At 39.2% G+C, this 25,375-nt stretch overlaps 1 protein-coding gene across 2 annotated transcripts in view; it reads right to left on the reverse strand.

Moving 5' to 3' along the window:
- arhgap23a (Rho GTPase activating protein 23a) overlaps positions 1 to 25,375 on the reverse strand; it is a 131,092-nt gene that overhangs the window by 90,080 nt on the left and 15,637 nt on the right. The window contains exon 1 of one of the 2 annotated variants that reach the window (XM_022672796.2): positions 20,166 to 20,493. The exons of the other annotated variant lie outside the window; for it this stretch is intronic. Within the exon in view, the coding sequence (XP_022528517.2) occupies positions 20,166 to 20,219 (54 nt within the window). The 5' untranslated portion in view covers positions 20,220 to 20,493. Of the gene's footprint in view, positions 1 to 20,165; positions 20,494 to 25,375 lie in introns of those variants that run through there. 2 annotated transcript variants of the gene reach the window in all.

The following is a 25,375-nucleotide window of genomic DNA, read 5'->3' on the forward strand; positions in this document are numbered from 1 at the left end:
AACCCAATGAACCTTATAACCTTACCGAAGCAGAACAAATTCAGAATTCAGTCAAAATTCAGAAAGGTGACAACATAAGCTTTTTAAAGTAAATATGATAGAATTGGTTGCAATAGAAGAACCACTTTTGCTTCCATAAAGAACTACCTGTATGGAATAAGCATTTAATAACTGGTACAGTATCTTTAGAAGGTTTTTAGACCTTTAAAATGCCTCCTTTACCAACTGTTCTTGATATAAGATATTTTGTCTTAAAACCCACTTACACAAAATCTTTGTTGAGCCCTTTGTAGACATTTTAGGTGCATCCATTTTTAAGCTTTACACACATTTATTGTAGGAAGAATGGTTCTTTATGAAACCAAAAATAGTTCTTCAGTAGCATCACTCCAGAAACCCTGAGTAAAACCTTTGGAACAATCTTCGGTTTAATAAAGAACCTTGTAATAAAGGTTAAAACTGCTACAGAATGTTTAGAAGTTTTTTAAACATTTTTTAGACCTTTAAAATGTTTTTTTTTTTGTTAACAGTTTTTTTTTTAAAGAAATATCTACTTAAAACCCACTTACCCAGTTTTCCCAGAGATTCTGACATTCACTTATGTTTTTTTTATTCTGGAGTTTTTCAAACATAGAAAGACTTAGGACTTTGGAATATAGACTAAGGGTCAGATTCCCAGACAGGAATTAAGCCTACATACATTTTCTTCTAAAAATATCTATTTGTAATGGTTTGTGGTCCAAGACTAGGCTCCATCACTGGCTACAACAGTCTCTGAAAAAAGCACTGCCAATATAATAGGATGCGCTGGAGCAGATAAACATCAATATATTGGTCCAATGCCCAATGCCAGGCATTGGCTAAAGGTATAGCAGTGAAACTATGTTCTCTGGAATGATAGTGCTTTTTTCAATACTTGGGATCCTGATCTAAGGCGTTTGTTACTGAATGCAGTCAAACCCTCCCAGCAATGCTCCAAAATCTAGTTTAATGCATAGTTAAAACAGTTACTCCAACAAAAGCAAAATAAACTGTTTTTTATTACCCTTGTTTTGGGCAGAAACCTATACTTTTGTTCATACAGTGTATTTGTAAATGAGATCCATAGTTCTTCTTTACAGAACCAAAGGTGGTTCTTCTGCGACTTTCCTCAAAGAACCATATGAAGCACCTTTGTTGTTAAGAGTGATTTCCAATCTCACATGTACTTCATGTGGTAAGAAGCACTTTAACTCATTCAACTCATCCATTCAAGTCAAATGATGTCTTTGATTAAGATGAAGCGACTCAGGCTAACAGTTCAGCGGAACAAAAGCAATCCTAACGTTTAGCATCAAACCACAACCACTTCAAATCAACCTCTAACCTTCTCCATTCGTTACAGTGCAGAAGACGAGCTCACACCAGGATGGTCTCTGGTGGAAAGCACTCAGGTGAAAAGTTCAACAGCTTAAGGCTGGAATGTTTAAGTAAGTATGTGGAGTGACGTCGCGGCACGTCGTTCTCTTACCACGCCGATTACCGCGCCGATAACGTGCTCACAAACAGTCTACCTAAAGAGCTTACACAGAAACCTCAAAGCCAACGGTATCAGGAGTGAGTGTATCAGAGACTCAATCTCTGAAGTGTCCCAGATGCTTGATGTGATATGTGAGCTTTGAGAAGATGTAGGTAGGTCTGTCACGATACCTATTTCAGGTAGATGATATTACATTGTCCTAGAAATAATTGGAATTAAAAATATTATTGTTATTTTTAAGACCATTTTATGTTACTGACATATTAATAACGTGTTTACACCTCTTTGAGAACAGTAAGCAAGCAATTACAGTAAAATGTAGACAGGTCCATTCACTTTTTTTACAGCTTTTAAAAAAGGGTTCTTTTAAAAATCAATATATGCTCTTCTATGGAATCGCTCCATAAAACTCCTCTACATACTGTATTTTTACACTATAAAATTCTTAAACATAAAATTTCTTCATTTTTCCAAAAATCATCAGTGCGCCTTATAATTTGGGGCACCTTATGTATGAATTTTACCAATCAGGTGGTAAGGAGCAATAAAGCCACTATGCTAAAGTACAGCATTATACAGTTTCAGTAAAGTTTCTCCAGCACCGAGACTTAAGAAGCATTACCATTAGCCACTAACAGCGCTAAGTGCTAGCTTTTTCGCTGTTCAGAGGCGAGTACTATTAGCTGTTGCCTGCTGCTAGACCCGGCTAGCACTGCCGAAGCAGTATAAGTACTATCCGCTAACCACGCTAAGCACGTTCAGAGGTGAGTGTATTGGTGAGTATATTGGTGAGTATAGAGGTTAGTATATTGTTTACCGTGTTAAAATAAACCTTGTTGGACGAACCACTAGCTGATCTCACCCTGGCTTACCGGAACACTCTGTAGCACTGTTGGGCGGTGTTTAGTAGCATTAACCACAGCTAGTGGTTAGATGCTAATGCTCATGCTGCTGCACCCATCCTTATAGGAAATCTGGAAATCTAAGTTTACTGTAAATAAACAGAGGTACTTTACTCAAATAGAAGCACATGAGAGAAATCTGTGTTTAACTTTAGAAATCATGTTTGACTTTAAAATAGTTTTGTTTACTTAGCTTAGCTTTACTAAAGTTAGTTACCTCTTAGAACGAAAACATGGCGGCACCCCTGTTCCTTACTAGTGTTGCATAATTCGCCTAATAATCTTGTGCACCTTATGTATGAAATTAGGCATTCATTGATCTCTTTTACAAATATGGCTCTACATGGAACCAAAATTGATTCTTCTAATGTATTGCTTAAAAAAAAACTTTTTTAAACCCTTTGTAATTATGTAACTATATACATACTTTTAGGTTTTATGTGGATTTGAAAGTTAGGGTAATGTTCAAATTATTTTTTAAATATTTTGGCACTTTTATTCTATTTTGTTTTTCATTTTCTCCCTAGTTTGAAAGCCACTGATTCAATCCCCATTCATATTAAATCCTCCTGTCACTAGCAATGCTCTAAATAACACCATTGACTGGGTCTTACATAAAGCTGAGCATGCAGAAAGTTGTGTAATATAGTAATAATGCCAACCATAAATTCATATTTATCACCATACAGCCTGTCAGCACTGGTGTTCAATTCAGACAGTGGGACTGTACGGGGTGTGGGAAGCACAGCTGGTGAGTAACAGCAATTAATAAAGAACAATATGTACCAAACGACGACAAGCACTAGAGAGATGTCTGCCCCACCCCCTCTTCCGTAGACGCAAAGCTCACACAGGTTGCCAGACTGAGCACACTAAACCTACATAAACAATGTTGTTGAAGTATATAATTTTACCACATCTCAACAAATGTTAATTAATTGACTAATGTTAACAAACATTAGTTGAAGCTAATACAGTGCTTACTGTATGTGTACAGGATAAAAAATATAGTTCGAGCTGCATGCGTCTTGTAGTCCTTCTAGGCTCCACATTGTCTCCATCTATCGAATGCATTGCCAATATTTCACTCTGTCTCTGGTCGTGAAGCTTTAGAAGGATGCTGAGGCTGCAGCATGCTGTGTTTGCCTGCTATTGTGTTCCATACCTGACAACCTGGGGTGTGGAGGTAGAAATGGGGAATGGAATTCATATTGATACTTTAAAAGCCCTGAAGAAAAATCTGTTGTGTACTGTGTTTAACCAAACCAACAATGCAGCACTGCAGTAACAGAGTGAGAGAGAGAGGAAGAAAGATAAAGAGAGGAAAAACGTGACACAAAAAGAATGGAGAGAGTGAACAGATAAACGAAGCTCACATCCACAGAATCACCAACAGCAGGATCTGGTGTTTGGAAAGCAAAAGCCAGATTACGATGGAGGGATAAGAAAGAGAGAGGAGTAAGGAGAGATGGAGAGAGTGATAATGACTAAGCTCAGATCCCTCCCTGCCCAGAAGCAGTTATCTTTCTCTTTCTCTTTCCCCAGTTCAGTTATCTCTGGATCAGCTGAGCGGATCAGGAGAACCCCAGGCTTCAGCCCGTCCTGCCTCAACACGCTCGCTCCTGCAGGGACACAGTGTCCATGAAATCCAACGGCTGTAATAGAAAAAATCTGTATCTCTCCCTTTTTCTTTTTTCGTTCTCTTCTCTCTCTTAATTTTTCTCTTGCTCTGTCTCTAATCTTACTCTTCATTCTTCATTCTACTAATCATTTTTACATATTTCTCTCTCCCTGTCTCCCTGTCTCTCTCTCTCTCTTTTTTCTCTTTCTCGTAGGGATGCATCAAAATGAAATCATAACAAGGAAATAATTAAACATTAAGCTCAGTTCAGGAGAACTGCATTATCATGCAAAACACATGCTGTCTCGCGTCCAGACCGATCAAGAGCTGAGTCAGTGCCGAGCACTCAAAACCCGAGGAAAACAGCAAAACAACAGTAATCGTCACTTTAATCAGGCATTTAAATAGCTTTTTAAAAAGATAAATAAGAGCTTTTTTCTGGGATTAAAAGCGTGAATTTAGCTGTAAGTGAAAATATCTGCACTGCAAAACTGTGCTGGACTGAGGTGCACAGCTTTCGACAAGTGTGTTTACAAGCACGTGCCCAACTATGTGGATGGAGGCCATGTGGTTACCTTGTTTTTACTACTGCCCCTTCTCACGCTTCCCCTCCCACTTCGCTTGTCAGGCAGCAGCAGCCTGTCACTTACACAAGCACAGAGACAGCGCTGTGTATCTACTTCTTGTGTCAAGAATCAAAACATTGCAACATGACGTGTTTGATTTAATTGCCTTAGGTGACATCGCAGAACTATTGCACATGCGCACATCGCAATGACGATGCTTAAACGATATATCGCACAGCCCTAATTTTGCTAGCAACCTCAGCCAAAGTTACTATCCTAGCCCTGTACAGCTGGTACCTTTCATGTGAAAAACAGCACAAGTTGAACCTGAACCTGCCTTTTGTCAGCTGCTGAAAAAAATCCTGACATAGTGGAAACACTATGCATTATCACATTAAATAAATTACTTATTGTTCATGTTGAGTTCAATTGTTGGGTCAAATTCACTTATTTTGCAGAACCCCAAAAGTGATTTTCTCACCATTTTGGCTGAATAATTTTGTTTACTGACATTTGGTGTATCCCTACTATTTCTCTGTCACTGACTCATTCTATCAGTCTTTTCTTTCTCTTCTTTCAACATCACCTCTTCTTTCTTTTACTGTTTTTCTATGTGTTTCTTTCTCTTGTCGAACTGAAGCAGCAAGATAAGGGCCATATGGCTGAGTTCCAATATCGTACCTGAAGAATGGAAGCAGGAATACTGCACTGCAGATTGTACACACACACACACACATACACAGACCCATACCATATGACTGAAGAACACCCACGATTATAGGAACGGTAATAATACAGACTAAACGCTTGAAAAACATTTATATTACTTGTATTACTTTCAGGCCTATTTAAATGGTGCAGATGCTGATGACTGATTACATAACTTCCTTAGTAGGGCTGTCCCTAACGATTATTTTTTAAACGATTATTCTAACGATTATTTTTTTCGATTAGTCGACTAATCTATTCATTGAGAAACATATTTAAATAATTATTATTTTACGTTTTAAAGCAAACGATAAATTACTATATTTATATATAATAACAACAACAACAACAACACAAGCCTACTAAACCAAACCCCACACTTATAATCACTTACATGTACAACACGTTGTTTAGATCTATAACGCTAAAAATGGATAAGCTCCCATACACCACAACCGTGTGTTGTTTTCTGTGACCGCTAGATTTTGTGACCACTGGCAAGTAGTTCTCAGCAGACCGGTGCACTGGCCGATTCGAAACGTGTTCGTTTCTAATGTTTACCCCGACTGGCCAAAACGGTTCAGTTTAGGGCTGAGAGTAAGGTGTAGGTATAGAAAGCTTCCGTTTTGCCAATGAACGCTCATAACCGTGAGCACTGGTCACAAAATTCCGACGGTGACAGAATACGGTGTGACACCGCAGCGCCGACGGCGCTAGCTAAAATAACTTAAGGCAGCTAGCTTAGCTAAACACCTAAACTTATGAATAATGCTACTGTTTCTGGAAACTATATATATAAATATAAACCAAAAATGTATAATTTCTGCCTGTGGCAGGTTTAAAACCTTTGGTAGACAGTCTTAAGTCTTTTTAAGGACACCCGCGGAGACCCTGATGTAAACGGTAACTTACTGTGTGACCCTGTTGACATAGTGCTCCTGGATGTTTGCGCTTCAAGTGATCCTTTTGCACATATGGCAGAGGACCACATTGCCTTTTGCGTGAAATGCTCCCAAACTTTAGATGCCCGCTGGCGTTTTTTTGTAGCTGGAGATTGCTCTCCGGAGTCCAAGCTCTCTAGAGCTTAGATTCTCTGCCCGAACCCGACATGACCCGAGGCCCGCCCGTAAATCCGACCCGGGCTCCAGAAAATAGTCCGAGATGTAGGCGTCTGTTTTTTAATTATATTTTTATTAAAAAAAAAAAAAAACGAAAATAACGAAAACTGAAAGTGAAACTAAACTAATTTATTTATAAGCGCTGTTTTCACTACCGCATTTGTACAGCGGGGGTGTTGTGCCGATTCTGTCCGCGAAGCGGGAGTCAGATTTAGCAGAGAGTCGGATTCGGCACAAACGCGGCGGCACCTCGCGGTCCGCGGTGTCAGTTGTAAGCGCTCGCGCTAGCCGCAAAATACGGCAGAAAACACTGAGGGAGCTGCAGAATTATGAATGGGACTAGAATAGGAGCACGAGGAGATCAAAGAGAACCTCCACCTGTGAGTAGTTCTCACCAGAACACGCAACTCTCTCTCTCTCTCTCTCTCTCTCTCTCTCTCTCTCTCTCTCGCGAACTCCTCCGCGTTTGACCTGCAGAACTGTGTTTAGCTGTTCTTAAAAATCATTTTAATTAAATAATAGTTCTATGCTTCTATGTTACCGTGTTAATTAACATAATTCTGATCATATTTCGCTCATTAAAACAGCCCGAAAACAGCCAGTTGGAATTTTTGGGCCCGATCTAACCTCTAATGCTCTCCACAGGCGCCGCCATGTTTACGACGCGCCGACGCACGTTATGCAAATCGATGTATTTTTATAATCGATGACGTCGATTATGTCGACGCGTCGCCCCAGCCCTATTCCTTAGACTGGGGGGATCTTGAACTCATGCAGTGATTTAAAATCCTTACACTTGATGATGAGCAGTTAGACAGTAGGGCCACTCAAGAGCTGTGAAATTACATTACATGAAAGTAAATTTGCAGTTCTTTCTGTTCTTTTTTTGGATACTGAAACAAACATGGGTTTAAAGCTCTTAGGGGACCTGATTGTAAAGAGACAGAAGAGCTCATTGGTTCAGATCACCACCATCAACACCACCACAACCTTTTATGGTCAGGAGTCTGAGAATATGAAGGCCTGTGATGAGGGGTTCTAACCTGCACACTGAAATAATAAGCAAACAAAGTAAACAAAAAAGGGGGAGGAGCCATAGACTAAACAGCTTTCACAATATTTAATCAACTTCAGCTGCAGTTTATCTTAATACAACACTGCTTGTACTTTGGGTACTTTTTGCTCCAGACCCCAAAGTACATCCCTCTCTTATTCTCTAACTGTTTACGCTTCTTTTCTCTCTGTTCTTCTACAGCAGTGCGGAATGCCTGTAGTGTGGGCCGATAGGCATCCTCATCTCGCGGCCTCCAAAAAACTGCCCACTTCTTCCTCCTCCCCAAACAGATTTCTCTCATATAGTCTGAGTGGGCTGGAGGACTGACCTTATTTACTCTTTCCAAAAAAACATTCTCAGAAACAAGTTTTCTTTTCTGCAGAACAACCCAGTGATCTAACTCTAAATGCATACACACTCTCAGAGTGGTTGACTGTGATACACACCAGACCCCAGCATACATAAAACTGCTACAAAGGGTTCTTTATGGGAGAATTAATAATAATAATAATAAATATTATAAATAAAAATATTAATATTTTTCATCAGCAATGGCTTGAGGAGGGATGAGAGAAATGTGGATTAAACCAACTAATGTTAAGTCACATTTTATGTTAGTTATTAAGTGTGTCCTTCACTTGAGGCATCCACAATTTTTCATATATTCATATATTTGTTATTATTAAAAATATTAATATTTTTCAGCAGCAATTCCTCCAGGATCGCAACTCTCATATACAAAATAAAAAAATGCTACCTTAACTTGTACAGTAAAGCAGTCTTAGAGTTAAAGTAAAAGAGTAAAAGTGGGTCACAGGGTCACATACAGTATATAAAAGCAGTTTTAAGTTAACTTTCCCTTCTTTCTTAAACACAGAAATGTATTGGTTTCACGGCTCTAAAGTGGAGTGATGGACTAAGCGCACGCTTATTAAGAGACAACAAACCATCGGTTCTAATGTTATTAACACCACAGCGCTCTATTATCAGAAGTCTAAGAAAAGTAAGACCTCGCCTCTGCATGTAAACATAAAGCATCATCAAACCTCAGCTGCAGCTCATTTAATAATGTTTCTGAAGTCTTATCATTTTAATTGTAAGTTTACAACTTTATTCTTTTTTATCACATTTTTTTGTCTTTTTTCTTTAGCTAGGCCGATTGTCCCAACCATTGAGCTGCTACTCCGTTGTATACCCCCATCACAATTGATGCCTCAACTCAAGGAGGATGAAGACTAGCACACACCTCCTCCGACACATGTGAAGTCAGCCATTGCCTCTTTTTGAACTGCTGCTGATGCAGCATTACCAAGTAGCATCACAGCCCACTCAGAGAAAAGGGGCAGCAACTCAGTTCTGATACATTAGCTCACAGACACCATGTGCTGACTGACATCACCCTTTACAGTGATGTGGGGAAAGAGTGCTGTCTTCCCACCAAGAAAGAGCAAGGCGAATTGTGCTCTCTCAAAAGCTCCGGCAGCTAACTGCAAGCTGCATGACTGGGATTCGAACCTGCAATCTCCCGATCATAGTGGCAGCGCTTAGCCTGTACACAGCACAATATACCCCTACATATACCCAAGCTCCAGCTATTGGGTCTTCTACAAACAAAGCTCTTTAGACATCTGGCTTAATATATAAATGTGTAAGTACAGTGGAGCAGTGTAGATTTAGTAACAGTGGGTGGGGAAGGTCACAGGGTCACTGTTATAACCCTAATGTGACTCATTTATAACACAGGTCAGCAGAGTGGCCAAAAGCTACAGCACTGGAGGGAATATCAGAGAGCACATAAAACAACAGAGGCCGCATGAGCCAGAAGAGAGAGAGAGAGGGAGAGAAAGAAAGAGAGTGAATGAGTGTTTAGAAGAGTGAGTCAATCAATAAGAAACCATTATGAGTGTGTGTGTGTGTGTGTTCTCAGTCGTATGGGAAAACAGCCTGGGCCGACGCCCCTCAGGAGCTCTGAGTCATACCATTCCACTGTCATTCTTCAGATCCAATGCTTTTACCATATTTAGAGATCTGCTAAAGAGTAATGCTATATTCCTTCTCTATATATCAGCGGTAATTTACTTATTATTGTTATATAAATAATTGTATGAATAAGTTGTCTAGTTACCCTAGTATCTCCTATCCATATTTTTTGGACTATAAGGTGCACTTAAAATCCTTTAATTTCCCCAAAAATCGACAGTGCGCCATTTAATACAGTGCGTCTTATGTTTGAATTCTACCAGTCAGGTTGAAAATAAGCCGTAAAGCCACTCTGCTGAAGTGCAGCTTTATAAAGAAGTTTCAGTGAAGTTTCCCCAGCACTTAGGCTGAATGCAGCAGCATTAGCATTAGCTCTTTTTTGCTCTGACTGTAGTCTGAGCATTTGCCAGGGCTGGCTGGAGCTGTTTACCGCAGCTGGCTTAGTGCTTGCTCACCCTTGGACAAAATTCTGGTATTCTAAGCTTACTATAAAATAACGGAAGCGCTTTAATCACCCTATAAACAGTTTTAGTTTTTAGAAATCTGTATAGATTAACATCCAGTGCTTGTTGACTTTCAAAGAATTTTTTTTAATTTTTTTATTACAGTTTTATTTACAAAAGCCCTATCTGCACAGAATTAGTTTTTCAGGGGGAAGTCTGTGAAAAAAAATTCACACTTCTACTCCGTAATAAAACTCTTGTATACAGACTGCAATTGGAAAAAAATAGGAGTTCCAGAGTTTTCTTGTGGCTTTTTTGGTCACATGACATAGCACTGTCACGTGATATCAGGTTTTGCACACGGAGAACGATGGTGGCATCTAAGCGTTCTAAAAGAAACTGGATACGAGAAGAGACACTGATGCTTATTTCCACCTGCTGTTGTGTTTTACGTGGATCTTTGTCGAAACGTGTGCCCAAAGTGTAATTACGGTGCGTGGCAGTGGACAAATAGCTATTTTATTAATCGCGAGGTAAGGAAACTCAGAGATGTCCAACACACTTTTTCACTTCAAGTGTGCATTCTTACTAGTGTCGCTCATAGACTGTATATAGCTGGACAGAGCATCGTCTCTCAAAAGTGAAGCCACCACAGGTCGGGCGCCCCCTGCTGTTCGGCTGCAGAAAGCTGTGTAACTCCACCCATCCCCATAGGTTTCAATGGCAAAACAGACAACTTTTAATCACGTTTTTTTCTAATATGCTGTAATTCTACCTCCATTATTTAAATGCAACAGCTAGTATAACCTCTGCTTATATTGTCAAATTTTTATATTCTCACAGAATTCGTTTTTTAAAACGTTATTCAGCTCTATTAAAAAAAAGTGTGGTTATGGTAAAAGGGCTGGTTATGGGCGGGACCAATAACAGACCGTCAGCTCCGCTCCGCTTCGCTCTGCAGCCTGTGACCGCAAGGCAGCCCTCAGGGGCGGGGTTATTTAAATGAGTAGGAGCTCTCCACAGTCTTTCTCCCTCCTCTGGTCTCTACTGCGCAGACTCTGGTCTCAGAATCGCCAAAATGGCAGAAGATTTTGGCTTCATTTTCATTGAATGAATGGGAACGGCGACACGGCGTCCATCTTTATATACAGTCTATGGTGTCGCTTAAAGCGTTTTATAATCCGGTACGCCTCATGAGTATGAAAACAGACATTCATTAATAGTGCCCCTTATAGTCAGAAAAAAACAATACATCTTCTTCTTTCTGTCATTTTTCTTGTCTCTCAGGAACAAAAAAAATATGAAAATTTTATTTTCAACACCAAGTTTTGAAGGCTAAACATTACACATATTTTACTTAGCAGTATTTCAGGCAGATCTACTTAATGGGTCAGTTATAAGAGTGCTGGGCTATTGACCTGTGGGATAAAGGTTTGATGCCCATGTGTTTTAAGCAAGGACTAGCACAAACATGTTGGGATTTGGCCCTCTCAACTAGCTGTGGGCGATATGGCCCTAAAATATTATCATGATATTTTTATATATTTTTTGCGATAATGATACTCTTGGCGATATGACAAAAATACAAATTTTACTGTCACTTAATTGAGATACATAAAAAAATACATAAATGTTCCCAGATTTGTAAAAGTCAATGATCCAGAATGACATGATACTAATAATGCCCCCCAAATATCTCCATATATCCAGGATTAAAGTAAAAAAAATGTTTTGCTAAAAACAGCCAAAAAGTAGTACCCTGATATAATAATTAGGGGTGGGTGATATGGCACGTTATTCAAAAATGTTGGCAATATTAATGCGCATTATACGATATGGCACACCACTACTCTCAGCCCTCTACAGAGTTGGGGCAGTTTAGAGATTGTTATGGGTTTAATACCCCAGGTCCTTTACCTTTTACACTGGTCTATTCATCAATGCTTCACTTGCTGCCTAATATATCCCATCTCTTGTCAGGTTCCATTGGAACCAGATAATTAACATCCTGCACTTCACCTGTCACCTGTTAAGCTGAATGGTAGTTTTAAAAAGTGATGATTTTCTTCGGGATCTTCTGTAACGGCTCTGCCACATCTTGTCAGTGAGACAAATCTGTAAAGACGCCGCCTGGCTTTGAACAGCAATGAGTTCAGTGCGCTGCAGTCTAGATCCGCTGACTCAGCAGATCAGCTGCCTGTCTGTGTTTTGATGCTTAATGAATAAGAAAAAGTGAACGCCGTGTTGTAAACACATTTACAACCTCTGTGCTTGAAAACGTCTGCGGGAGAAAGGTATCAGACAGTGCCTGATTCCCAGAACTCATTACATTCCTGCTGCCTCAGCTTTCCGTATCTATTCCCAGAGCTTTGTATAGTAATAATGCTGCTTCTAAACTATTCTGCATTGTGAGCAAAATGCCAGTCACTTCTAGGTCTGGGAATCATGAGATATTAATAACTGCTGCTATGTTATTCAATAATAACTATTTTATTCCTGTTTTTTAGGCTCACAGTTCACCCCCTATTCACATCCTCTTCCTATTGTTACAATCTTTTAACATAAATAAATGAAATATAGTGTTCATTATCACTTTATAACACTTTTTAAACCTCTTTACTACCGTTTCACAAGCTGACTGTTTTCTAGCTAAAATATATGAGCTTTAAAGGGCAAGGATTTTACTGTTAGCTAGCTGAGGTAGCTAGCTAACTTAGCCTTAGCATTAACTTAGCCTTAGCATAAGTCTGTTTACCAAAAAATGTGCTGCCTTTCTCTGTGTAAATTTCACTCACATGTAAATATTAGCATTGCTAACGTACATTTTTAATTAGCCAGCAGCCAACAAATGGCACTTGTAAGTTCATGTTTGCAATCTATTCATATAAATTAAATGTAATTAAGTGTTTAGCATCACTTATGACACTTTTTATGTTTTTACTACCTTTTCCGTCTCAAAGATATGAGCTAGAACGAACAGTGCTAGAATAATAATGTTAGCCTGTTTCTAACTTAGCCTTAGCATTGATCTGTTTATCAAAAGAGTAGAATAACACAGTTGAGGTAAATTTCTGAATAAAATCACACAGTTAATGTTGATTTTCAAATAAAATAACACTGTTTAGGTACATATACGCCTATATTTGCTCTGAGAAGGTAGCTAAATGTGCGACCAGCGTAGCTTTGCTAAAGCAGATTCATGATTAGAATAGTAGCACTGCTGACGTAAATGTATTGTAGTTTATTGGTGCATCTGTTGGCTAATAAAAATTTTGTGTTTAAAAATCATAGTTTTGTAATGTATTGATTCTAATTAATTGTTTCTTTAGAAAGCAAGTCAAACATACGTTTAGGCTATTTTGTTTATTCTGTGGTGAAAAAGGCAAAAAAAGTTAGTTTCTGCCAAACATTTTCATTTCATCTTTATTAGTCACCTATGTAGATCTATGTAATCTTGGTTGTTTACAAATTATCAACTTCAAGATTTGATTACCACTTTTTAAATACATGTCACATGTTCATATTGTATAATGTATAAAATATGATATACATTCTATACATTCTTAATGTTGTGCATTTGGGTTGACTTGTCAGTCATTATGGAATTATCTCCAGCTCTGCTCATCGTTCTGGACACAGCTAATATGGTTTTTATTACTTAATTTTTCTATGAATTATTTAATAATATCTGTGAAGCTGGAGAGGAGTGTCATCATAGTCGAGTCATTTGAAGCATGTATCTGCAACCATATGGGTTTTATATTACTGAATTGATTGGAAAATTTTGAGCAGTAATGTGAGCACAGAATCCAGCCTTCCCGTTGTGGTTCAGAAAGAGCAGCATCAGATCTGAGGCTAATTTCCTATTTACTCGACCCCCCGTTTCTCCTCGGTGCTCTGATGTGGGCTGCGACGTCCAATGATGAATGTGAAGCTAAGAATGCCATTCTGCAGAACCAGCTGTGGAGGCCTGGCTGCTGCTACATGACTACCAGTAGGTCGTAGGTGGTTGGTGTTAAAGTGTGCGAGTGCCAACAGAGAATCACTCCCAGTAAAAAAAAATAATAATAATAATAATTCATGGTGTAAAACACATTAATTACATTAATCTAAGGGTGCTGATTCAACTGTATTGATTTAATAATATAACAACTCATTAAATTTGACCGAGAATTGGTAATTATAACTAACAAGGTTAAACCTTTTAGCTTTTGCTCAGGTTACATTAGAAATCTTAGAAAGACTGACTCACCAGTTGGCATAGCATGGGACCTAGTACAAAAACTGCTGCACTAAGCAGCTAAGGGGTATTATAAGTGGAAGTGATTGGGAACAACAGCAAAACCTCAGTGAACATAATTTAAGCCAGATGGCCGCTAACGTTAGTATGTTAGCTAGCTCTCCCCTAACGTTTAACCTTACTTCTCTACCTGGTAAGGTTAGATAGCTCTACGCTAACCTGTCCCCAGTAATGTAGCTAACTTGCGGCTAACATTAGTATGTTAGCTAGCTTGTCGCTAAAGTAAGTTTGTGCTTACCCACAAGCATTAAATGCACCGTCTGAAAATTCAATACCTACAGTGCATTTTCAGGAAATTTAAGACCTTAATTACCTGGATTTTTTAAGACATTTTAAAGACGTTTTAAGGACCTGAGGAAACCCTGTTTAAAGAGAAATTGGTTCCCTTTCATCACCAAAAACAAGGCAGGCAAGCAAATACTTTTGGCACCACAGTGTAAAAGGCACTTCATAGCCCCACCCTTTTCTACTGGAAAGCCAGAAGGTCAGATGGGTATTTATTGAAAGAGATTATCAAAATGTCTTGATCTAGAGGGAACATCATCATAATTTATTGAAAGAAGGTTGCACTGGTCACTTCCTTTACTAAAAAAAGGCTTGTAGCATGTAGGGCATTTTGTTTTATTCCAGCTACACTACAGGGCAATTTTTGCCAAGCTTTTTAAACCATGGGGTACCAGAGGGGGGCAGTTGCCACCCTTACCCCCTTTACTCCACAAGCGCTATAGTTGTTTGCATAATATATTATCCCAGAAATTATTGTAATAAATTATTTTAAGCCCTATCTGAACAGGAAACGTTTCTCAGGGTCCATGGGTTTATTTCCTCTCTTATGGAGTGGGTCCTCTGTGATTTTATTCTCGTCCTGAATGACCCTCTCTGTATTTTTCTCAGACGTCCTCTGAGAAAATTACAAGCGGAATTACCTACTGTTTTTTGCTGAACTCTGTGGCCCTTTGGTAAGTTTACTCCCATCTGGATACACATCATTGAATTTTGTCACCTTGCGTTTAATAAAATATCTACTTGTCCACTGCCACGCACCATAATTCCACTCTGGGCGTGCATTTCCACAGAGATTCACGTAAACACAACAGTGAGTGGAAATGGAGGAGCTACTGAACGCAATGTCATGTGACCGAGAAAGCCAAAAAACTCACTGGTCATCCTGTTTTTTCAATTGCAGTCCGGATGCAACAGTTTTCTCACTAAGTAGAAGTGTAAAATATTTTTCATAGATGCCTCCCTGAGAAACTAATTGCGTCCGGATAGGGTTTCAGTGTCATTTTACTGATTTACTGATATTATAATAATAATAATATAATAAAAACAATGAATTACACCCTTTTAAAGACAAATTTTCTGACCTTGTTTAATTATTTAAAATATTCAGGAGTAGTAATAAAAAGATTTTTGACATGACTTAACACACTAACATACTACACTAACACTCGCTGTTTTTAAAACAAACTAAGAAAAACATAATAGACAATATTGAGGATGAGGTCATATCTATATACTGCATGATAACTCAATAACATAATTATGGTGACAAGCTGACGCATATTATTTCTTTGTTTGTTTGTCTAAATAGAGCAGATGTGTGAAGGTTGATCACACAGGCTGTAAAAAGATGTGATGCTTGTGAACACACCCCACATAGTTTCCAGCTTCCTATGGCCAAGTCTCACACATCAGAGCGGATTCCTAAATGAGTGAGAGAGTCTGTTCCCTCTTTCTCACTCTCGTTCTCTCTCTCTCTCTCCATCGCTTTTTCTTCCTCTCTGCCCAACCGTTTTGCGGTAATTGAATCAGGCTTCAATTAGGCACGGCAGGGAGAGAGCAGGAGAGAGAGAGAGACAGAGAGAGAGAGAGAGAGAGAAAGCACAGATGACAGCACACAGGCTCTCAGAACCATGCACACCACACCCCATGAAACAAAAACACCAGTCTATATTTATCAAATCTATCTGAACCACTTCTGAGTCCATAAAGAGAAAAATTGTATCTTTCTGTTTCTTCCGCTCAGTTATACCTCCCCCCTCCCAACCCCCCTGCCTCCCTCCCTCTCTCTGGTTACAGCAGACGAGAGGCCTCCACTTACAGCCATGTGATGTTTAAAAGCGCATACCATTTATAAACCCACTAATGCTCTAACACACAACAACTTCCTCAGCAATATCAGGAACACTCATTCTAGGGTCTTTATTGCAGGCAATTTGTTAATTATAAGAAACTTTAACTGAATATTACAGTGTTGTACTTTGTATGCACTGTATGAATCATACATTCTGTAAATTGCATTGCTTTTCCCATTATTAAGATCAAATTTCTTTTTTGACAGCAATATAAAAATGACAAGTGTGAGGACATCATATGACAAACCGACCAATATATTTTTTGTCCTCATCTTATAACTTTAACCTTTTTAGAGAGGTTGCAAGATGTATCTGTCTGTCCATCTATAGTCCTATCAGGACGGGATTCGTTAATTAGGGGGCGTATGTGAAAAATATTTCATACTTCTACTCAGTGATAAAACTCCGCTTGCTTCCGGACTGCAATTGAAAAAAATATATACATCAGTCACATGACATCGCCTTCAGTAGCTCCTCCATTTTCAGTCGCTGTTGTGTTTATGTGGATCTCAGTGGAAATGTGTGCCCAAAGTGTAATTAAGGTGTGTGGCAGTGGACAAATAGCTTTTTTATTAAACGAGTGATGAAACTCAGAGATGTCCACGGAGTTCAGCGAAAAACATAATCAGAAGACGTCTGAGAAATGTACACGGTCGTTCCGGACGGGAATAAAAGCACAGAGGACCCCTGATAAAAGATAAAATTACCCCAGGTAGACAGCAGTCTGTCTATCTATATGTCTGTCAACCTCTGTCTGTTATATAGCTACCTATCTGTATATCTAACTATACTTAACTATCTAAGTCTGTCAGTCTATATGTCTATCTATCTGTCTCTGTCTGTCTTTCTGTCTTTCTGTCCCAAATAAATGTCTCAAATCTTTTTATCTTATCTTTTATCAGTTAATCTATCTATCTGTCCGTTATTCAGTGTCCATCTATGTCTATATCTATAGCTACCTTTTCTTTCTGTATAAACACAGTTTTTGTCATTTGTTTTTGATAGCATCCCGTGTCATTCTACCACAAATTAAGCCCTGGCTTGCAATCAAAAGCAAACACACACACACACGCACACACACCTTTTCTCATTACCAGACTGCCAGACTCTCAGCTGCAGAACAGTTGCTTGTTTTTTCCAGCCAACAAAGAGGTGAGTGTAGCACTGGAGTGGGAGAGAGCCTCTCAGTAGGAAGTAAAGGAGAAGGCTGAACTCAGAGAGGAGAAGAGGAACGAGAACAGAGAGGGGATTTATCAGGTCCAGGTGACATCACAGCTACATGCAGATGTTTACAAATGTGGCGCCTCTTGGGGTCAATGACTGTCTTCATCTGTTAAATAAAAGCAGACTAGAGAGAGAGAGTGGGGGGGGGAGAGAAGGGAAAGGGAGTATGTTAAAAAGGAGAAAGAATAAGAAAGAGGTATGTAAACAGAGGGAGTAGATAAGTGGGAAAATAAGAGAGTAAAATAAAAGGAGAAAAAAAGGTTACAAAACTGTACAAAAGTGGCCATATTTAAAAAAGGGTAAAGACACAGAAAGGGAAATAAAAAAAAGAGAAAATGTGAAAAAGGGTGTACAGATAGGAAGAACAGAGACTAAAATAAAAGAGAAAGAGAGAGAGAGAGTATGACAGTATTGACAAGAAAAAAAGATTAAAAGTCACAGTAAGAGAAAGACATTTAAATAGTAAAAAAAGGATGTATAAAAAGAAGCAATGAAAGTGAAAGAGAAAGCGAGAGAGAAGAAGAGAGAAAAGGGAGATGTATATATGAAAGATGAGAAAGAGAAAGAAAAAAATGAGAAACAGAGAGAAGGATGGCGAGCGAAAGAAAATGATGAAGAGAGAGAAAAGAAGAAAGCAAAAAAAAGAAATGGAGACAGGTCATGAAATCTGATAGAAAAAGAGAGAGAAAGACAGAGTACTACAGAAACAATGAACAAGTGTAAAGAAGAGAAGGGGAAAGACAGAGAGAATCAGACAGACAGAAAAAGACAGACAATGAACGAAGGAATTGTGAATTTTGAGCAGGGAAATAGTGGGAAAAGGCTTATGGAATTTTCTCATGTATGAATCACTTATAGGGATTTTTTAATCCAGGAGTACGAAGGACAGTAGCTTAAGGCCTTTAGCCCCACCCCCCTACCCAGTCCAGCTGCAGTAACAGCCTTATTTCTTATGAGAGAGCTTCACACTAGATGTAAGAAAACCAGATGCCAGATGCTGTTGTAAGGATATGATTGTATTTAGCCATGAAAGCATTAGTGATGTTGGGTACTGATGTTGGATGACCAGTTCTAGCACTCCCACTCCCCCTAACACCATAACAATAATGGATGAATCTCCATCATTCCATAGAACATAGATCCAGTACTCTACAGCTCAATGCTGGAGAGCTAGATCCCTCTAGCTGCTTGGCATTAGGGAGAGAGGCCTTAAGATTTATGTGCATCTTCTCCAGCAATGCTTTCTGTAGATGCTATAGGAAGTTAATTAGCAAATGCTGTGCTGCATTTGCTAGAGAAAAAAATTGTATTGTAAATTTTTTTGTTTATTATCAGTTCTATCTATATATGTTGTCTCCTTGACACAATCATACCCACAGTAGTGTCCAACTACCACTACCAGTTAAGCAAATTCCCAGCTCAGACCCCCGAGGTGAATGGAATGCATGATCAGTCTGTTATCCAAAAAAAAAGAAAAACACTGCAACTTGAGTTACTACTGTTTTGCTAGTTACATATCCTGAAAACATAATTCTGCTTAGCTAGCTACTTACTTATCAGGAGAAATGAGCTAACTAGTAAGCTCTCCATCTGTCTTGTACTCCTTCTGGGCTCCAGTGTGTCTCATCCATCAAATGCATTGCCAATATTTACTCCTTTTTAAGAATACATCATACAGCGGCTGTAGCACACTGTGTTTTCCTACTGTGTTTTACTACTATATTTACATTAACAAAAAGCAGATTTCCACTCTGTAATGGACCACATAAAGATGAACACAGCAAAGCTTGAAGCACTGCTGCTGTCAATAGATGTCAGTGCTTCTAATTAACTAGCTAGCCAAAATGTTTCCTTAATATCTAATGACACAGGCTGATCATAGCATGTTAAGTAGTACAATTAGTTAACCAGAGTAATAGCTAATATAGAAAATATCATATACAGCTCTGGAAAAAAACAAGAGACCACTTCCGTTTTAGAATCAGTTTCTCTGATTTTACTATTTACAGGTATATTTTTAAGTAGAATTGTGTTTTTATTCTATAAACTACAAACATTTATCCCAATGAGAGTTTAGAAATCAATATTTGATGGAATATTCCTTGTTTTTAATCACAGTTGTCATGCATCTTACCATGTTCTCCTCCACCAGTCTTACACACTACTTTATGCTACTCCTGGTGCAAAAATTCAAGCAGTTCAGCTTGGTTTGATGGCTTGTGATCATCCATCTTTCTCTTGAATATATCATATGATTTTGTAAAATCAAAGAAACTCATAGTTTTTAGGTGGTTTCATTTTCCAGCGCTGTTTATTGACCCTTTAAACCCCGGTCCAGTTAGTTTCCATTGTAAATAAACACTCACAGGCCCACAAATAGCCAAAAAAAAGCCCTTTAAAAAGACCTGCATAGCACAAACACTGCTTTCAAAACAACTCTGCATGTGTGTGTGAGCACACACACGCACTATGGCCACGACGTTTAATCCTCTTAGGGAATCAGGCAAGGCGGGCTCCCTCTCAGTAATGCCCGCAGCACCGCAGCAGCAGCACCGCGCAAGAGCGTTTTCAGCACAGAACACGAGCCCTTACCTCGGTCTCTGCACGCGGAGGGATCCCGACCAGGCAAAATGCAACTCCATTCATTGGACAGCGGAGGGGTGGAGGGGGTCCGAACGAGAGTAAGGAAGAATAATAAGATGAAGGAAAAGAAGAAGAGGATGAAGAAGATAAAGAGTAAAAAAGAAAGCAAAGAAAATCCCAAGAAAAAAAGTTCCGGCTATATCTGAAGCACTACGCGCCGTTCTCTAGTCCCGTTCGCTGCGTAAATCCCTCCCTCCGCCGGCTGGGACCGTCCGGGCTGGAGTCTCACTGCAGCCCGCTGCCCCGTTTCCTTTACGCTCGCCGTACCGTACCGGAGCCCTCCAAGGCGGACGACGGATCACTTCCCACCCGTATCCGAACAGACTCCGCCCCTCTGCCGCTAACTCATACCAGAGCATTCAATCTCCACTCATACTCCCAGCATTTACCTACAGGAGAGCAGGCCTCTCATTACCATACTGCACTGTGATTGGCTAATGTTGTAGTTTACATACTGTTGTATATTTTACATACTGTATTGCCATTAAGTAGTGATTCCATCATTTTAACTTTTTGAATCATAAACAAATGGGAGTGATTATTTGCACCAGGGTACAAGTAGCATTAGCAACACAGGGAGGCTAATTTCATCCTTAGTTTAAAACTTTGCAGTGCTGTATACATTAATGATGGGGAACCTCTAAACCTGATGGTAAAACACTAGTGCATCTAAAAAAATAGAATATAATTGAAACGTTACTTCATTTCAGTATTTCAGTTTAAAATGTGAAACTCATATATTATATAGATGTATTACATGCAGAGTGATCTATTTTAAGCGATTATTTCATTTATGTGGATTGTTGATATGATTTTGTCTTACAGCTAATAAAAACACAAAAACTAGACATCGAGCAGCTTGGACTGTGTGTCTCTCCACTCTTTTTTTTTAGACTCTGGTCCCTTGATTTCCAAATGAAATGGAACATTTACTGATGGTCAGTGATGGTTTGGAGAGACATGTTATCTGCTGGTATTGGCCCACTGTGTTATATCAAGCCCAAAGCGTTACAGCACTTCATGCTTCCCTCTGCTGTCAACTTTTATGGAGATGCGGATTTCATTTTCCAGCAGGACTTGGCACACTGCCCACACTGCCAAATGTACCATTTGGTCTTATATATTTTAGATTTTTATCGAGTGTAAGCCATAATCATCAACAATAAAAAATAAGCAATTAATATAGACCACTCTCTGTGTAATACATCTATTTAGTATTGGAGTTTCACATTTTAAACTGAATTACTGAAAGAGAGTAACTTTTTAATGATGTTCTATTTTTTAAGATGCACTAGTGCATATGTGTCCTATTGTACATTTTCCATAACCTTATTTATTTAGTTATTTACTCTACTGTAAACCATGAATATTTTGTCTTTAAGTTCACACCCAATCACAAGGAACTGATGATTTGCATACCGCGCTGGGATTGGCTGAGGCATTCCAACGATTACCAATAGATTGATTGCCTATGATGTATAGGCTACATTCCAGTCTGCTGGGTTTACCTGAACACGGGTGTGAAATAAATCTGCACCACTTTCCGCATCACCTCTATAGCACTCCGAGCGCTCCTAATTTCCACCCGTATCCGGACAGGCTCCGCCCCTCTGCTGCTAACTCAGCACCACAAGATTCAGTGTTCGCTCGTGCTCACAGGACTCGTTTGCTCATACTGCATGTGATTGGCTTGGAGTTTTTTTTTTTTGCATCATTTCGATTGGCTTGTAGTTCTGGTGGTTGACACTGACTGGTAGCGGATCGATTTGCATATTGATTAGCTATTGGCTGAAGGTTTGGCGGACTAGTATGAACTGTTCTCCAGTCTGCAGAGATTGTCTGAAAACGGGTGGGGAAAAAATATTAGCGCCACTTTCCGCATAACCGAGGCGCGCGGCTCCCCCCTGCCGGTCGAGTTCAGCAATTACAACTTCTTAGCCAGTTCAAGGTTGCATAAACAAAGCGCTCTTTGTGGTCAGATAAAGATTTTAAAAGATTGCGGGAAAGACATAACATTACATTAGAGAGGAGAAAATGAAAAAAAGGGAAGGAGAGAGAGAGAGAAACGAAGGATTTTCTTTTGTAGGCATTCGTCTGCATGCAAATACTCTGAGCTTCATATGGATGCTTTTGTATTAAGATGCTTTATTAATTCTATAAGTAAGTTGTATGTAACTTTGTGTGTAGCAAAATAGTAAGTCACGATAATTTGACTGACGATCAAAAAAAATTGGTAGGATAGGGGAACGGATTGTAAAATTAATTCTGTGGACTTTCAAGCATTTCCACAGCGATTTGTGGGACTATGCCCCTATCGATAGCATTGTAATTTAGTTGGGAGCATTGCTAAAAGCGCTGTATTTCAGAATGCTGGGGGTGAATGATGTTAGGCTATTTGATAAAAGTTATAATGTTTCACTTCAACCCAAGTCCATTTCATACTGGATTTTATACTGGTGTGTTTTGGATCATTGTCCTGCTGCAGAACCCAAGTCACGAACAGATGGCCGAACATTTTTCTTTTCTTTTTTTTGTTAGACAGCTGAATTCATGATTCCATTTATCACAGAATGTCTTCCAGATCCTGAAGCAGCAAAACAGCCCCAGACAATCACACTACCAGCACCATATTTTACTGTAGGTATGATCATCTTTTTCTGAAATGCAGTTTTACTTTTACACTAGATGTTAAAGTACACACACCTTCTAAACTTTTGTCTCATCAGTCCACAAAGTATTTTCCCAAAATTCTTGGGGATCATCAAGTGTTCTTTTTGCTTAGCAGTGGTTTTTGTCTTGTCACTCTACCATGCAGGCCATTTTTGCCCAGTCTGACTATAACTGAGGCAATTGAGGCCTGCAATTCTTTGGATGTTGTTGTGGGATCTTTTGTGACCTCTTGGATGAGTCGTTTTTGTGCTCTTGGGGTAATTTTGGTAACTCTAACCTTCATTTAAAATCTGTATTTTGTGTTAACTTGTATTGTCTTTGACTAATATTCAAATTAGCTTGATGATTTGAAAAAATTTAAAGTGACAAACATGCAAACAAAAAAAAAAGAAATCATGAATGGGCATTTTGGGTGTATACAGTTCTTTTTTATTTCAATTGTACATTGCCTGTTTTCAGATTTTGGGTTGTAAAAGTGGTTCCCAGGCCCAGACTGAGGGTAGGATTGCATCCAACGTGGAAGGCCGACCCACGGCGTGTTATTTTGGCGACAAAGCCTGTGCAAATATACTCAACTCACTATTTATGATAACCCTTTGTCTTGTTTTTGTGTTTGGATTCCCAGCTGACTGCATTGCAGGCAAGGGTGTATTATTTTAAGCCGGCTGAATGGTCTGTATGAGGTACAACACGGTTACATAAACACATCGTAGGAAGTCTGCTCGGTCCGGCTTCGCTTAGCCGCCGTCTGTAGGATGGGGGCGGTTGGCCAGGAGCCTAAATGCTGCTTCTTCTGGTCTGCATACTTGCTGAGAGAGCAAATAAACCCAGCAGGCCGGAATACTCCGGGGTATTACATTACAGAGAGAGAAGTCATGTTAATGACCATAATCATCGTGTTAATAGTATTAGGCTGATTAATTTCATGCTAATTTGGCTTAACTGGATTGGGCTGCTGAGCTGCACTGTATTAAACTGAATGTGAGACAGTGCGATTGGAAGAAGGAGAGACTCTGGACGTCCCAGGAGGAGATGGGCGGGTCTGTAGAAACCCTGAGAGGAGGGTGTGGAGAGAGCACTCCCTGAGGAGACTGAGGGAATAGAGCAGTGTTACAGCTACAGTGACACACTGCAGACACGAGACACAAGGTCTGACAATTTCCAGGTTCAGGGTTATGTGTAAGCTACAGCCTGGGACTGAAAAGCTGATATGGCAGTTATTATAGATAACCAGTGTTGGGAGTAACGGCGTTAAAACTAACGGCGTTACTAACGCCGTTACTTTTTTCAGTAACGAGTAATCTAACTAATTACTATGACTGTAACTATAACGCCGTTACCATTTCCGACACCCCGTTACTGCACGTTACTTTAGCCTCTCTATGAACTTTTTTTTTTTTTTTTAACTTCGCTTTGCCCTGGTTAACCCCTCCTTTGGTGAACTTGAGCTTCTGGCCGCTGTGCCTGTGGTTTGGCGTGGTGAAGTGAGGCACAATTGTGACGATTTGCATGCTCTAATTAATTCAGTGATTGCCGTGGACAGCCCAAGTTCCGATTAAAAGGACGTTAAACTCTTTTTAGCTGCTCCGATGTTTGTGGTGCTGCTGCTTTCTCTTTTAGAGCTTAGATTCTCTGCCAGAACCCGACCTGACCCGAGGACCGACCCGAAATCGGGCTCCTATTTTTATTTTATATAAAGCTCTGGTGTGATAATCACAATGTTGCTAAGTAACCAATTATTGTTCACTAAAGCAAACGAAATAGGGAAAACTGAAAGTGAAAAAACATTTGTGTTAACTGAATCTATTAAAAACGGAAATTAAAAGGAAAAACCATAACTATCTCGAACTGTATTTTGTGTTTATAAAACTAACTAAAACGAACTGAAATTACTGATAGAATATCCTCATTTTCGTGTTTAATTTATTTATAAGCGCTGTTGTACAGCGGGCGGTGTTGTGCCGACCGCGCGGCACCTCTTGGTCCTTTAGTTCTTGTGTAAAGCGCTCGCGCTAGCCGCAAAATACGACAGAAAACACTGAGAAACTACAGAATTATGTATGGGATTACAATATGAGCGACAGGCAGATGAAAGAGAAACAGGAGATACAGTATGTGAGAACATTTACCTGTGAGTAGCCCATACCAAAACACGCAAATCTCTTTCTTTCTCTTTTTCTCTCTCTCTCTCTCACGTTTATTAGATTGATCTCTCTGATGAGATGTGTAAAAACTAATAGAAACTAGCAAGCCCACTCTAAAAACAAATTAAAACTTACTGAACAGAAAAAAATAAAACAAAATAAAATTAAACTATAATAAAAATGAAAAAAGTTATAATCACGTAGCTCTGGGCGCACGTGAAACGCCTCCGCATTTGACTTGCAGCATTGTGTGTAGCTGTTCTTAAAAATCATTTTAATTAAATAATAGTTCTGTGCTTTTATGTTAGTGTTAATTAACACAATTCTGATTATATTTCGCTTGGC

The sequence above is a fragment of the Astyanax mexicanus genome, chromosome 19 (assembly GCF_023375975.1).
Source record: "Astyanax mexicanus isolate ESR-SI-001 chromosome 19, AstMex3_surface, whole genome shotgun sequence".
Taxonomy (NCBI): domain Eukaryota; kingdom Metazoa; phylum Chordata; class Actinopteri; order Characiformes; family Acestrorhamphidae; genus Astyanax; species Astyanax mexicanus.